Source organism: Neovison vison, chromosome 9 (genome assembly GCF_020171115.1).
Source record: "Neovison vison isolate M4711 chromosome 9, ASM_NN_V1, whole genome shotgun sequence".
Taxonomy (NCBI): Eukaryota; Metazoa; Chordata; class Mammalia; order Carnivora; family Mustelidae; genus Neogale; species Neogale vison.
Window position 1 is genome coordinate 36219470 of NC_058099.1, and position 13584 is coordinate 36233053.

At 40.3% G+C, this 13584-nt stretch overlaps 1 protein-coding gene across 4 annotated transcripts in view; it reads right to left on the reverse strand.

The window, feature by feature from the left end:
• UNC13B (unc-13 homolog B) overlaps positions 1-13584 on the reverse strand; it is a 237987-nt gene that overhangs the window by 77252 nt on the left and 147151 nt on the right. For all 4 annotated transcript variants that reach the window (XM_044265433.1, XM_044265432.1, XM_044265431.1 and 1 more), the window contains one exon: positions 12077-12167. In XM_044265433.1, coding sequence (XP_044121368.1) covers positions 12077-12167 — 91 coding nt within the window. The remainder of the gene's footprint in view (positions 1-12076; positions 12168-13584) is intronic.

A 13584-nucleotide genomic window follows, 5' to 3' on the forward strand; every position in this document is an offset into this window, starting at 1 on the left:
TGTATGAAAAGAGGATTGAGCAAAGTACCCCAGAAAGACCAACATTTAAGAAGTGAGAAAAAAAAAAAAGAAATCAGAAAAAGGAGCCTAAAGAGAGTTCAGGGAAGAGTGACAATGAGGATGGTTTCTTAAATGTCAAAAGAGGAGGGGCGCCTGGGTGGCTCAGTGGGTTAAAGCCTCTGCCTTCAGCTCAGGTCATGGTCTCAGGGTCCTGGGATGGAGCCCCGCATCAAGCTCTCTGCTCAGCGGGGAGCCTGCTTCCCCTTCTCTCTCTGCCTGCCTCTCTGCCTACTTGTGATCTGTCTGTCAAATAAATAAATAAAATCTTAAAAAAAAAAAAAAAGAGGAGTGTTTAGAGTGTTGAATACTGCAGAGAGGTCCATTGAGATTTAAAAGCAACCACTAAATTAGGTAGCTATGAGCTCAATGATGATGTCCACAAATGCAGTTTTAATAAAATGATAATGAAATCAACTGAGACAGACTTTCTTCAAATGTATTCCTTAGAAAATGAGTCCTACAGAATGCTTCTCCAAAACAGAGTTATATGGTCAAATAAGTTTGCCATAACACTGTGCACATTATATCCTCCTCTTAAAGAAGTATACCAAGCCTACAGTAGAGTAATCTGTTGATGTTACACTCTACTGGTACCTACTGTTTCCCAAATTTCTTTGACCATGGATCTCTTTATCACGTAATAGAGAATCTATTGACAGTTGTAGAAACTGAAGTTCTGTGGAACAGAATTTTTCCATACTCTGGAGTTCTAAGATTATGGTGGGAAATAGTGTTAAAAACACAGGCTCCGGGGCGCCTGGGTGGCTCAGTGGGTTAAAGCCTCTGCCTTCGGCTCAGGTCATGATTCCAGAGTCCTGGGATAGAGTCCCACATCCGGCTCTCTGCTCAGCAGGGAGCCTGCTTCCTCCTCTCTCTCTCTCTTTCTCCCTGCCTCTCTGCCTACTTGTGATCTCTGTCAAATAAATAAATAAAATATTTTTTTAAAAAAAAAATCTAAAAAAAAAAAAAAACCACAGGCTCCAGAGTTAAAGAGATCTAGACTTGAATGCAGTTCTCTTATCAGCTAAATGACCCCAATCAAGTTTCTAACTGTCTAAACCTCGTTTTTTTTAATCTATAAAATGGGCCAAATAACAAAGCCTGATTTGTAAAATTACTGTGAGGGATTCATTTGGATAATGCATGTAAAGTATTTATAGTAATAGTAATATCCAGGGATGCCTGGGTGACTCAGTTGCTTAAGCACCTGCCTTTGGCTCAGGTCATGATCTCAGGGTCCTGGGATCAAGTCCCGCACCTGGCTCCTTGCTCTGTGGGGAGCCTGCTTCTTCCTCTACCTGCTGCTCCCTCTGCTTGTGCTCTCTCTTCCTTGCTCTCTGATAATAAATAAAATCTTTTTTTTAAAAGATTTTATTTATTTATTTGACAGAGAGAGATCACAAGTAGGCAGAGAGGCAGGCAGAGAGAGAGAGGGAGGAGGAAGCAGGCTCCCTGCTGAGCAGAGAGCCCGATGTGGGACTCGATCCCAGGACCCTGAGATCATGACCTGAGCCGAAGGCAGCGGCTTAACCCACTGAGCCACCAAGGTGCCCCATAAATAAAATCTTTTTAAAAAATAGTAATTCCCGGGACGCCTGGGTGGCTCAGTTGGTTGGACGACTGCCTTCGGCTCAGGGCGTGATCCTGGAGTCCCGGGATCGAGTCCCACATCAGGCTCCCAGCTCCATGGGGAGTCTGCTTCGCTCTCTGACCTTCTCCTCACTCATGCTCTCTCTCACTGTCTCTCTCTCTCAAATAAATAAATAAATAATCTTTAAAAAAAAAAAATAGTAATTCCCAGTAAGTATGGTTATGATGATGATGATGGTGGCAGCAGTTGAGATCAAAAGGAAAATTGTGATATAGGTAATAAAGTTTTCATTGAATGAGGAATTATGGAACAATTGGGACCTAACTGCAACAAGGAAGCTGAGGATCAGAATAGGTTATGTGAATATCTAGTAATGGTCTGGAAGTGGCACAGAGAGACTGAGAAACCTAAGCCTCACTCTTCACCCAGTAACGGGGCATGAAAAAGGCATTACCCTCCCCCTTTAGTGGTGCCTGGCTGGCTCAGTCAGTAGAACATGTGACTTCTGATCTCGGGGAAATGAGTTCAAGCGCCACGCTGAGGGTAGAGTTTACTTTAAAAGAGGCGGGGCAGTGGGGAGCTTTAGCAAACAGCCAGGTTTTAGTCAGTAGAAAATGTACTGATTCTGGTCTCAGATGTCAGTAAGAACTCCAGTTTGCAAAGGGCGGAAGGGACCTGTTGGAGCAACAGCTAGACCCCTCATCTAAGAGAGCTTTCTCTAGTTTGTAAAGCAGTAGTAGAGCCTGATCTTGAGTAGGGATTACCACAAAGTTTGAAGAGTGATGCTAAAAGTTGTGGTTGGAAAAAAAAAAAAAGTAAAAGCTGTAGTTGAGAGAGGTCTACAAGTATTCAGGCTTACTACAGGATTTTCATTTTCGACAGTGTTCAGTAGTAGCACAAGATTAGAAACAATTAAAAAATCTATCAAGAGAGGACAGAGTATATAAATTATAATATATCCCCCAAGAGAAATATTACATAGCTATTAAAAGAGAATGGAAGAGCTGTATTTGGACTAATATGGAAAAATCTCCAAGATATAACATTAAATTTTAAAATGTGAAGAGCAATGTATGTTAATATACACAAGCATGCATGTGCACACATGCATATGCTTATAATTGCACAGATTATCTGTGGACTGATTCACAAAACACAGGTAACAAAGGGGGAGATAGGGACTAGAGGCCTGGAAGTTTGAAGTAGGAAGGAAATATTGCACTATACATGTTTAAGTTTATGTTTTGTGTAATTTTCTATTTTCACACTTATTACTTATCCAAAACATTCTTTAGTTTTTTAATTGTTATAGTAGCAATGGTTAGGAAGAGGGATGACAGATTGTGGGAAAAAGGAGGGATAAGTGTGGCCTCAATTAGGGCAAAGAGTTGAAGTGGTGAAAGTTAAGATAGGCAGCCTTGATCAGAGCAAAATCCTGGAGTTTAAAATTATAGAAAGAATTCTTTCCTGGTGCAATTAAGTCTAAGAGATGGGGTCCTCAAAGTTGCTCCACTTGAGCATTTTTCCCCAAGGGGAATACCTTTTTCAGGTTTCAATAATAGCAGAGGAAGAAAGTCTCCACTAGAGAGAGAGTCACAAGAACACAACAGTACTTTGTGGGAGAGTTGATTCATTCTGTCTTAATGATCTTCCCTGAGAAAATGCTGATCTATCTCTCAGGCTGACCAACCCCAATCTTGGATCTCATGGGATTGATCCATTTAAACACAGGCCTTCTAATCTATTTGCTCAGTTCCATTTCTGCTTACTAAATAAGTCTCTCCTTCTTCAGCTTTCTTTAGCAACCTAAGAGCTTCTGTCAAGGCTTCCTCACGGCCTACCTTCATGTCTTCTCCTTCACTGTCCCTTCCACCTGGAACACCCACCCACCTGCTGCCACCGCAGTCTCCGTTTCTAGAGCTAAAAGTCTCACCTCCTCCCCCAGATTTTTCTGCAGCTAAGCCAAATAAGGTACAGAATCATATCCATTCCACCCACACTACTAACATTACTGCAATGTCATCAAACACTTATTAAGTACATATGACCAGGTGCTCAACCAGCCTAGATACAGAGATGACCTATATGATCTCTCCCCTCAAGCTGCTTATAGGCATGGCATAAGGTAGCTACGTTCCTATGGTAGCTCCTTAAAGTCTATGGAATGCAGTTATCAGCTGAAGAAGTATGAATGTTCTATAAATTTATCAGAAATATTCAAATCACAATAAAAGAAATGCAAATTAAAACAAGGAGATACCACTCTTCTGAAGAGAGATGCTATTTTGCCAAATTGGCAAACATTTTCTAAAATAATACTCAGTGTTGGTGTGGCACGTTCAACTACTGAAAGTATGGATTGGAAAAACCTTTCTGAAAACACATCAGAAGTTTATCAGAAATCTTTAAAAGGCATATACTCCTTAACTCAGTAATTTATTTGAATCTACTTTGAGAAATCTAAGGTAAAGAAATAATCAAAATCAAAAACAGATTCATGCACAATAATGCTCATTATATCATTATTTGTAAATTATAAAAAAATATAAGTTGTTAAGGAACATCAACATAATGAAATATTATTAGTTAATAATAATCATGAAATGTTTCCAAAAAATATTTAATAACCCAAAATAGGGGTGCCTATGTGGCTCAGTCGTTAAGCATCTGTCTTCGACTTGGGTCATGTTCCCACTGTCCTGGGATTGAGCCCCACATCAGGCTCCCTGCTCAGCGAAGAAGCTGCTTCTCCCTCTCCAGCAACCCCCACTGCCTGTGTTCCTTCTCTCGCTGTCTCTTTCTGTCAAATAAATAAATAAAATCTAAAAAACAACAACAACTCAGAATAAAGCTCACAAAAATAATCTAAGTGAGGAAAAAAAATTTTTTTTTAAAGATTTTATTTATTTATTTGACAGACGGAGATCACAAGCAGGCAGAGAGGCAGGCAGAGAGAGAGGAGGAAGCAGGCTCCCTGCTGAGCAGAGAGCCCGATGCGGGGCTCGATCCCAGGACTCTGAGATCATGACCTGAGCCGAAGGCAGTGGCTTAACCCACTGAGCCACCCAGGCGCCCCAAAGTGAGGAAAATTTTATTTATTTATTATTTTTTTAAAGATTTTATTTATTTATTTGACAGATTGAGATCACATGTAGGCAGAGAGGCAGGCAGAGAGAGGGAGAGAGAGAGAAGGAAGCAGGCTCCCTGATGAGCAGAGAGCCCGATGAGGGGCTCGATCCCAGTACTCTGGGATCATGACCTGAGCCGAAGGCAGAGGCTTTAACCCACTGAGCCATCCAGGCACCCCTAAGTGAGGAAAATTTTAAATGCACACATAGTGTGGTCTAAATTCAGTAACTTTATATTTAATGTATATAAAAGTTATATAAGAAAACATAGCTAATATTTCATAGTTACTAAGCCCTGGAAAAAAATTAAAAATAGATTTAATTAAGAGATAAAGAGGCATGTGGATACTTCTGTGAAAATGCTGGCAGATTTTTTTGGCTAGTTAAGCATCCATAAAAGTTTGGCAAAACACTCTGCTAGGTTCTCTACAGGACTTTCGAACAGCAGCAATAAACAGCATAGCCCCAACAATCAAGAATCTTACAGGAACGGAGGAAAGTTAGATCAAACAGTAAATAAGAAACTCCATCACATTTCGGTCTAGAAAATGTATGCACAGAGTCTGGAAACAACCTCCAAAACTGACACCTGACTGGATTTTAAATGTGAATAAAAATTTAGCTAAGTGGAGAAAGAGGAAGAGTATTCCATGCATGGCAAACAACAAGTGCAAAGTCTCTGAGATTAAAAAAAAAAAAAAAAAAACCAACAGAATAGCACAAAGAGGTAAGACCAGAAAGGCATGTAAAGTCTGTATCAGTGCTTTTCCAGTTCTTTTTGTGGAGGATTTGGTTTTTTTATTCCAACATGTCATGGATTAATATTTTTTGTCTAAACCCTGTTCAATGAGACAGGGATATTATCATGCACATGGTATTACAGCAATCCAAACTGCCTCTAAATGCTCACTTAAAGTACTTACTTCAATTTCAGTACTTACTTCATCAAAAAGTAGAAACAAACACTTCCTGGGCTGGTCCATGGACCATACTTGGAGTCACAATGAAATTATCAAGGTTTTATTTTATCATGAAGGCAATGTGGAGTCACTGAAGTATATTTTTTTCTGATTTCCTCTTTTTTTTAAATCATAGTTTTACTAGATAACTTAAAACTCTATAAAGCGTACTATTACTTTCCCCATCTTGTGGATTAGGAAAATGTGGCTCATTAAGGTTAAAAAACTTTCTCACAAGGATACATTGAGGAAAAAATATGGCAACTCATATCACAGGCAAGGGTTAATTTCCCTAAAACTAAGCTCCTGGAAAAAAAGTTCAATAGAAAAAAAAATGAGCAAAGAATATGACTAGACTATTCACAAAATAGTAAATACTAACAGCCTTTACTTGTATGAAAATACCCTTAACTGTACTAAGATACACACACCTAAATTCTACTGAGAAAACACTGCCCAGTAGACCAGCAAAAATTCAAAAATTTGAATAAATCACTCTACCGGTGGATTTGGGAAGAAAAAAAGCACCCTCATGACATTACTAATAGGAGTATAAATTGGTACATTATCTGTGGAAGGCAAATATCCTTTGGGGTAGTCATTAAAGCTGCTCACAAAAGCTTTCTCCTTCTCTTTCAAGGTATACTATGCTGTTCACTTGAGGTTAAATATGGTTATATGACTTGCTTTAGCCAGGGAAATGTGAGCAAAAGTGACATATTGTATATTCCTGGGTGGAAGTTTTTTTGCTTGTTTGTTTTAAAGATTTTCTTTCTTTCTTTCTTTCTTTATTTTACAGAGAGAGAGTGATCACAAGTATGCAGAGAGACAGGCAGAGGGAGAGGAGGAAGCAGGCTCCCCACTGAGCAGAGAGCCAGATGCTGGGCTGGATCTAGAACCCTGAGACTGACTGGAGCCGAAGGCAGAGGCTTGACCCACTGAGCCACCCAGCACCACCCCCCGCCACCGCACCGGGGTGGAAGTTTTAAGAACCAGAGTGCAATTTGCTATGTTCTCTTTCATTTATCTTTTCGTTCCCTCCACCACCCATACTGACAATATCCTAGATGGAGGCTGTTCATAAGCCTGTACTGCAGAGAGAGACATCTTAAAGCAGAACTCCTCGACATGCAGGATGACAAGCAGCATGAACAAAATAAACCTTTACTGTTTCAAGCTACTGACAAATGGAGAGCAACATGACAATATTTATCGAATTTACAAATACATATCCTCTCAAATATACTTGCAAAATGATGTATGTAAAAGGTGCTCATTTATAACATGGTTTGTTATAGCAAATGACTGGAAACAAACAAATTAACATCAACAGAACACTAGTTAAATACTTGAAGGAACTTCATACAGCAAAATATCTGTAACTATTGAGAAAAAATTCTCTTAAAGCTAATATGGAAGGATCTCCAAATGAAAAAACAAGATGTTCTCAGTATGTACACCAATTTTGTTAAAAAAAAAAAAAGTGAGAGGGTACAATATATATTCATATTTTCTTGCACTTGCACCAAGCAACTATGGAACAGTAAGAAACTAACAATTATTACCTTGGACAGACCATTAAAGGGTGACTTGATAGAACTTCCAATTTACTCAGGAAAAATATTTGGGGTGCTGTACTTAACTTCCTACTGTCACAACCTCAATTAAGTTAGGCAAATCTCATGTTAAGTATAAATAGCATACTTCTACCTCTACCTGAAACTGTTCTGATACTCTTCATTAAACTCTGGCTTATCTTTATCCTCTTGGCCACATCTTATCAGCTTCTAGTTACATTACCTGTGTTATGTATGTATTTACTACTGTTCTCTTATTAAGCAGTGGTTCTGTTTTTTGCCATTCTTTTTGAGAGATTCTGAATTGCCTCTTTTTTTTTTTTTTAAAGATTTTATTTATTTATTTGACAGAAATCACAAGTAGGCGGAGAGGCAGGCAGAAAGAGAGAGAGAGAGCACAGGAAGCAGGCTCCCCGCTGAGCAGAGAGCCCGACGCGGGGCTCGATCCCAGAACTCTGGGATCATGACCTGAGCTGAAGGCAGAGGCTTTAACCAGCTGAGCCACCCAGGCGCCCCCATGAATTGCCTCTTAAAAAGAAAAAAAATCATAGCAAACTGTGCCTGCTCCAATATATTCTTGTTTTTCTCATTCAGAACTTTTATGTGGATGTTATTTGTTTTACTTTCCTTTATAATAAGAATTATAAAACCCTTACTTATGGAAAATTACAAATAAAAAGTTAGTAGGTATTGTAACACTGTCTCCATAAATGTTCACTTTATTTATTTTTTTTAATATTTTATTTGTTTATTTGACAGCTAGAGAGAGAGCACAAGTAAGCAGAGTGGCAGGGAGATGGGGAGAGAGAGAAGCAGGCTCTCCGCCGACAGCCTGATGCGGGGCTCGATCCCAGGACCCCGGAATCATGACCCGAGCCGAAGGCAGCCGCTTAACCAACTGAGCCAACCGGGCGCCCCTATGTTCACTTTAAATGTTTATCTCCTGTCACTCTAGACCAACAGACTCCAAACCTAAAATCTATACACACGTATAACTGTGTTAATACATTACATTATAAAAATGTAAAAAGCATAAAAGAAACAATCATTTAAGATTTACTAATGATAAAAAATGTTTTTTGCTGTCACTAAAAGTACTAATAATATTTTTAGTGAAAGCAATGTGATACAATATGCCTCATTATTTTTTAAATCTCGGTTTAACATTTTGTTATAGGATTATTTGAAGGTCTGGTTCCACTTTCAATTATTTCAATACTTCGTTTTCAAAGCTGCCAAAAAGATACAGATACATCAGTCAAATGAAAGATGTGCAAGTGGTTCCTACATAGCAATTATTCAAAGATTTTGTTAAAATTTGGCTAATTATGTTCCCATTTTCTCTGTTATCTTACCAAATAGAAATATTTTTATTTTTTTATTTTTTTTATTTATTTGACAGAGATTACAAGTAGGCAGAGAGGCAGGCAGAGAAAGAGGAGGAAACAGGCTCCCCACTGAGCAGAGAGCCTGATGTGGGGCTCAATCCCAAGACCCTGGGATCATGACCTGAGCCAAAGGCAGAGGCTTTAACCTACAGAGCCACCCAGGCACCCCTCAAATAGAAATATTTTTAACAAGTAAGTTCAAATCTCACTGAAAACTTTCATTATAAGTATTTTCAAATCTGTTAATAGTTTCTTTTCAAAATTTTAGAACATGTAGTTACAGGGTTTTATAGGTAACAGTCATTGTTTCTGATAAAAAAAAGAACACCTACACAAAAGAAAGATTCTTAAACATCCTGTATTCAGAGCAGCTACCTTTTCAATCATTATTAAAACATCTTCTCTCTGAAGGGTCAAATTAGCAATGCTTGTAAGGAGCTAGAACAATATGAGTGACAAAATAAATGATAAAAATGATTATGACTGTAAAATGTAATACATTATATAATAAATTAGGTATCTATGAGTCCACAGTGACATAAATAAATTGACAGGAGAAAAGGGAAATCTCTTCCCTATAGTAGAATGCCAACTAATGAATGTAGAAAGTATAATGGAAATAGAAGGTTACCATTTGGCAGCCGCCATTAGTGATGGAAGATTCAGAGAGGAGACATCAATGAATGCTTAGCTCACTGGTGGAGATGCAATGCGGAATAAGATACTGGCTATTTTCTTTTTCTTTTTTTTTTTTTCTGGCTATTTTCAAAGTACACAAAACACTTACCAGTCACATCAACTACAAAAGGAAAAAAAGGTGCCTCAACAGGTTGGAAACCTGGCCAATAAAAACTTAACTAGGTGACTGACATTAATATTAAGGGTAGTATAAGGACCTATATTATATTTTTATATTTTAGCCAGAGGCTTCCATTGAGGTTAAACAGTAACACTATTGTTTAACCCTTAAACTGTCCCTGCTCCCCTTCCCCCAGGGGACTTACTTAAAAACAAGTCCCAGAAACCAGTCTCAGGTAACAAAGCACAGATACAAGGATGGATCAGGCCAGGTGGAGACATCCGATCAGTGGGGGGTTGCATACTGTCTCCCTAGCTACCAAGGAGTATGGGCCCCGCTCTTTGGGAGCCTTTTGGGTGCCAATCCTAACCTAAATTTTAATTCAACTGGTCACCTAGCAACACTGTGAAGTTTCTCTGTGTATTACAATGTCATTGGCCACCTGTGTGTGGCCAGGCCCAACACATGGCCTTCGCCCTTAAAAGCCAGTCCATAAAGAAGAGTGGGGTTGCCCTCTCTCTAAGAGATTTGATTCTTGATGCTTGGGGCAAAATAAAGCTTTGCTTGGCCTTTACTTTGTATCAGTCTCACTCCTTTAATCACAGATCTATTATTGGGGCATAACAGATAGCACATGTTGACACGTGTACTTTCTGATACTGTAAGGGCCTGTTTAGCCAGAGCAGGCCCACCCCGGTTGAACTACCATTTTGTTGTAAAACTTAAAATTGGCTCCCCCAACCCCCATGGGAACTTACTTAAAAGCAAGTCTGGGAAACCAGTCCCAGGTAACAAAGTCCAAGTACAAGGGTGGGTCAGTCCACAAGGAGGTATTCAATCAGTGGGGCGCATACTGTCTCCTCCTACCAAGGAGTATGGGACCCCGCCCTTTGGGAGCCTTTTGGCGCCAATCCTAACCAAGGTGTGATAGGCTAAATCAAATGTCTATTGGTCGCCTAGCATCACTGTGGAGTTTCCTGTGTGTGTGTTACAATCTCATTGGCCACCTGTGTGTGGGGCCAGGCCCAACCACATGGTCTTTGCTCTATAAAAGTTAGTCTAGAAAGCAGGGAGGGGTTGTCCTCTCTGTAGGGGCGGCCGGACTGGTCTATTTGATGGTCAGTCTGATTCCTGATGCTTGGCGCTAAATAAAGCTTTGCTCGACCTTCGCTTTGTATCAGTCTCGCTCCTTTAATCACGGACCCATTATTGGGGTACCCAATTTGGGGGGGACCCAACAGATACAATTCACTAAAAAGAGCCCAGCATCATTTTTGTGTAATTCCTGCCAAGAAAGCATGGCCTGAGTCTGAACATGAGGAAACACTGGATGGACCCCAAATGAAGAACATGCTACAAAATAAAAGGCCTATACCATCTGTCCAAGATAAAACTGAAGAACTGTTCCTGATTAGAGGAGACTAAAGAGATATGACTACTAAATGCAACACGTCAGCCTGGATAGTATACCCTGGACTAGGGAAGAAAAGAGACATTGTTGTGATGGCAAAATTTGTATGGCATTTTTATGATGGTGTTGCCATTGTTGATTTCCTCCAGTGGATAGTTACACTGTACTTATATAAGAAAGTAGCTTTGTTTTTTTGGGAAGTAAAAATAGAACTATTTAGGAATAACACAACATCATCTCTTCAACTTTTTCTCAAATGGTTCAGAAAAAGATTAATCACACATAATGGACAGAAGGTGATGAAAACTGTGGTGACATCAACAACTGGAGCACCTTGGCAAGAAAGATTTAAGAGCTTAATACTGTTATTTTGGCAACTTTTCCCTAAGTATGAAATTATTTCAAAATAAATTATTTTTCAAGTGTGTTTACACACGTGAGCATGCTTGTATTTTTAATGCAGGTATCTGCCAAGTATTATACTACTGACAGCCACTTGTCATCATTTAAAAACATCCTTTCTGGGGGAAGAGGGTTCCCTTCTCCCCCAGACTCCGCCGCCCACCGCACCCCCGGAGCCGGGGTTGCTGCGCCACGCCACGCCATGGTCTTTGCGCGGCCGTAGGGAGGGGGCTGCCCCGCGGCCCCGTGGGGCCGTGCGTGTGCCCCCCCCCCTTGGTGTGTGTGGGGGGGGCAGGTGGGAACACCCTGGGCACCTGTGGGGTTGTAAAAGAAACAAACAAACAAAAACAAAAACAAAACATCCTGTCTGTATACATCACAAAGGCCCTCCCTAACAGGCGAGGCAGTGGCCTTGAAGTGGGTAGCCAAGGGAGACAACAACTGACTCTAAGAGGCCTTGTAATGGTTCCCCATCCTAAACTCAACATGAAAAGGGCTCAAAGTGAGGATGGTACTGAAAATAGCATTTAACTTAACCTTCAGGCTCTCAACCCACTAGGTCTATCTGATTTCCATTAATCAGCATAGAAGGAAACCCACAGCCACCTCCCATCCCTTAAGGCTCTAGCTTACTTGTCATGCATGCCCAGATGCACACTATAAGGAGATGACTAATCACTGACTGCCTCGTCAGCACCATATGTCTCCAAATTTCAAAGGAAAAACTGTCCCAACTAGTACTAGAAAAACAGATTTCCTACCTCCTGCAGCCGGAGTCGAACCTTGGTAACTGCTCGGATCCAGTGTGCTCTGGCTTGGGTAAATGGCGAAGAAGCATTCTCCTCAGGAAAACTTGTCACAAAGAAAGGAATGTTTCTTAAGAACAGCCCAGGCCATGGGGTGACTGCTTAAGGCAAAAGTGCCAAATAACTTAAGTAAAATACTTTGTATTCATGCCTAGACTTGTTTCATGAGTCAGGCCACTATACAGCATAGTCCTAAATAGCCAATGTGGGTGGAAAAAAAATCCTCTCTAAAATAACAACTCCTTTTAGCTTTTTATCCATTCCCTCTCTTCTTTCCCCATTTTTCACTTACCTAATAAGCCAGCTCACTGGGACAGTCAGATTTCAGGATTCTAGTAAAAGCAATGGCAAGAGCCTTGAGTCGATGCTAGCACAAAAACTATGCAGACATGTGGGCTAATCCTTGTGCCTTGCCTCTCAAGACCACCAGTCTCTCTTGAGCATTCCACATGCCATCCATCCTTAGGGCACAATTTTGTTCCTGCAAACCCTTCCTGCTCCACTAAATATTTTGGAAGGCTTACCAATTCCTAGATTACAACAAAAATGCTAAGGAAAAAAGCACAGTCTTATTCCTTGAGCTGCCTTAGGGACACCCTCAATGAAACAACAATAAATATAACAAACTAGTTTTGGGACAGAAACACTACACTGTATTAGAACAAATCATCATCTAGTTTCCTAACTGTGGAACAGTAGTCAATTCTTGGTGACAATGCTTCTCCTCTCTTCCACTGAGGTCTACTGCCAAGGAAGCAAACAAGCATCCACCATCTAGACATCTGAAATATAGGCCAACCTCTGCTGTCATCTAACTGGATCAACTGTTTTAAAACATTGTGGGCACTGGTGACCAAGGTAGAACTGGACCTCACTTGAACAGCTAGGATCTAAAAGGACACAGCCAGTAGAGAAGGACAAATACTTGTGCTGGGTACTTCTGCTGCTCTACCAAGAACTCTACCCACATAACAGCATCTGCCAAATCTAAGGTCTACAAAGAGCCATTTTTCAGTGGGTCATCAACCACAACTCTTGGATGTCTTGTCTATTAGATGAACCACTAGAGAGGTCTAAAAATCAGGAAAACGTAAGGAGAAAAGAAAGTTTGTATCTTCAGTGGTGGATTAGATATACCAACAATTCTTCAAACTTTTACCACTTATAACTGCACTCACTGCTCTGACCTTTTGGTGAGAGGCATTATTTTTAGACCTTGAAATCTGAGAATCCAAGTCATACCTAGCCTTTATCACTCTACCACAGTGGTTTTCAACGGGGGACACTTTTGCCCATTATGGGCAATGACAACATCTGGAGACATTTTTGGTTGTCACAACTGGTAGTTGCCACTGGCAAGTAGTGAGATGCCACCATACATTCCACAATGCCCACAATAGCTCCTCATAACAAAGTGTTACCTGGTCCCAAAGGTCAATAGTGCCAAGATTGAAAAATCACAC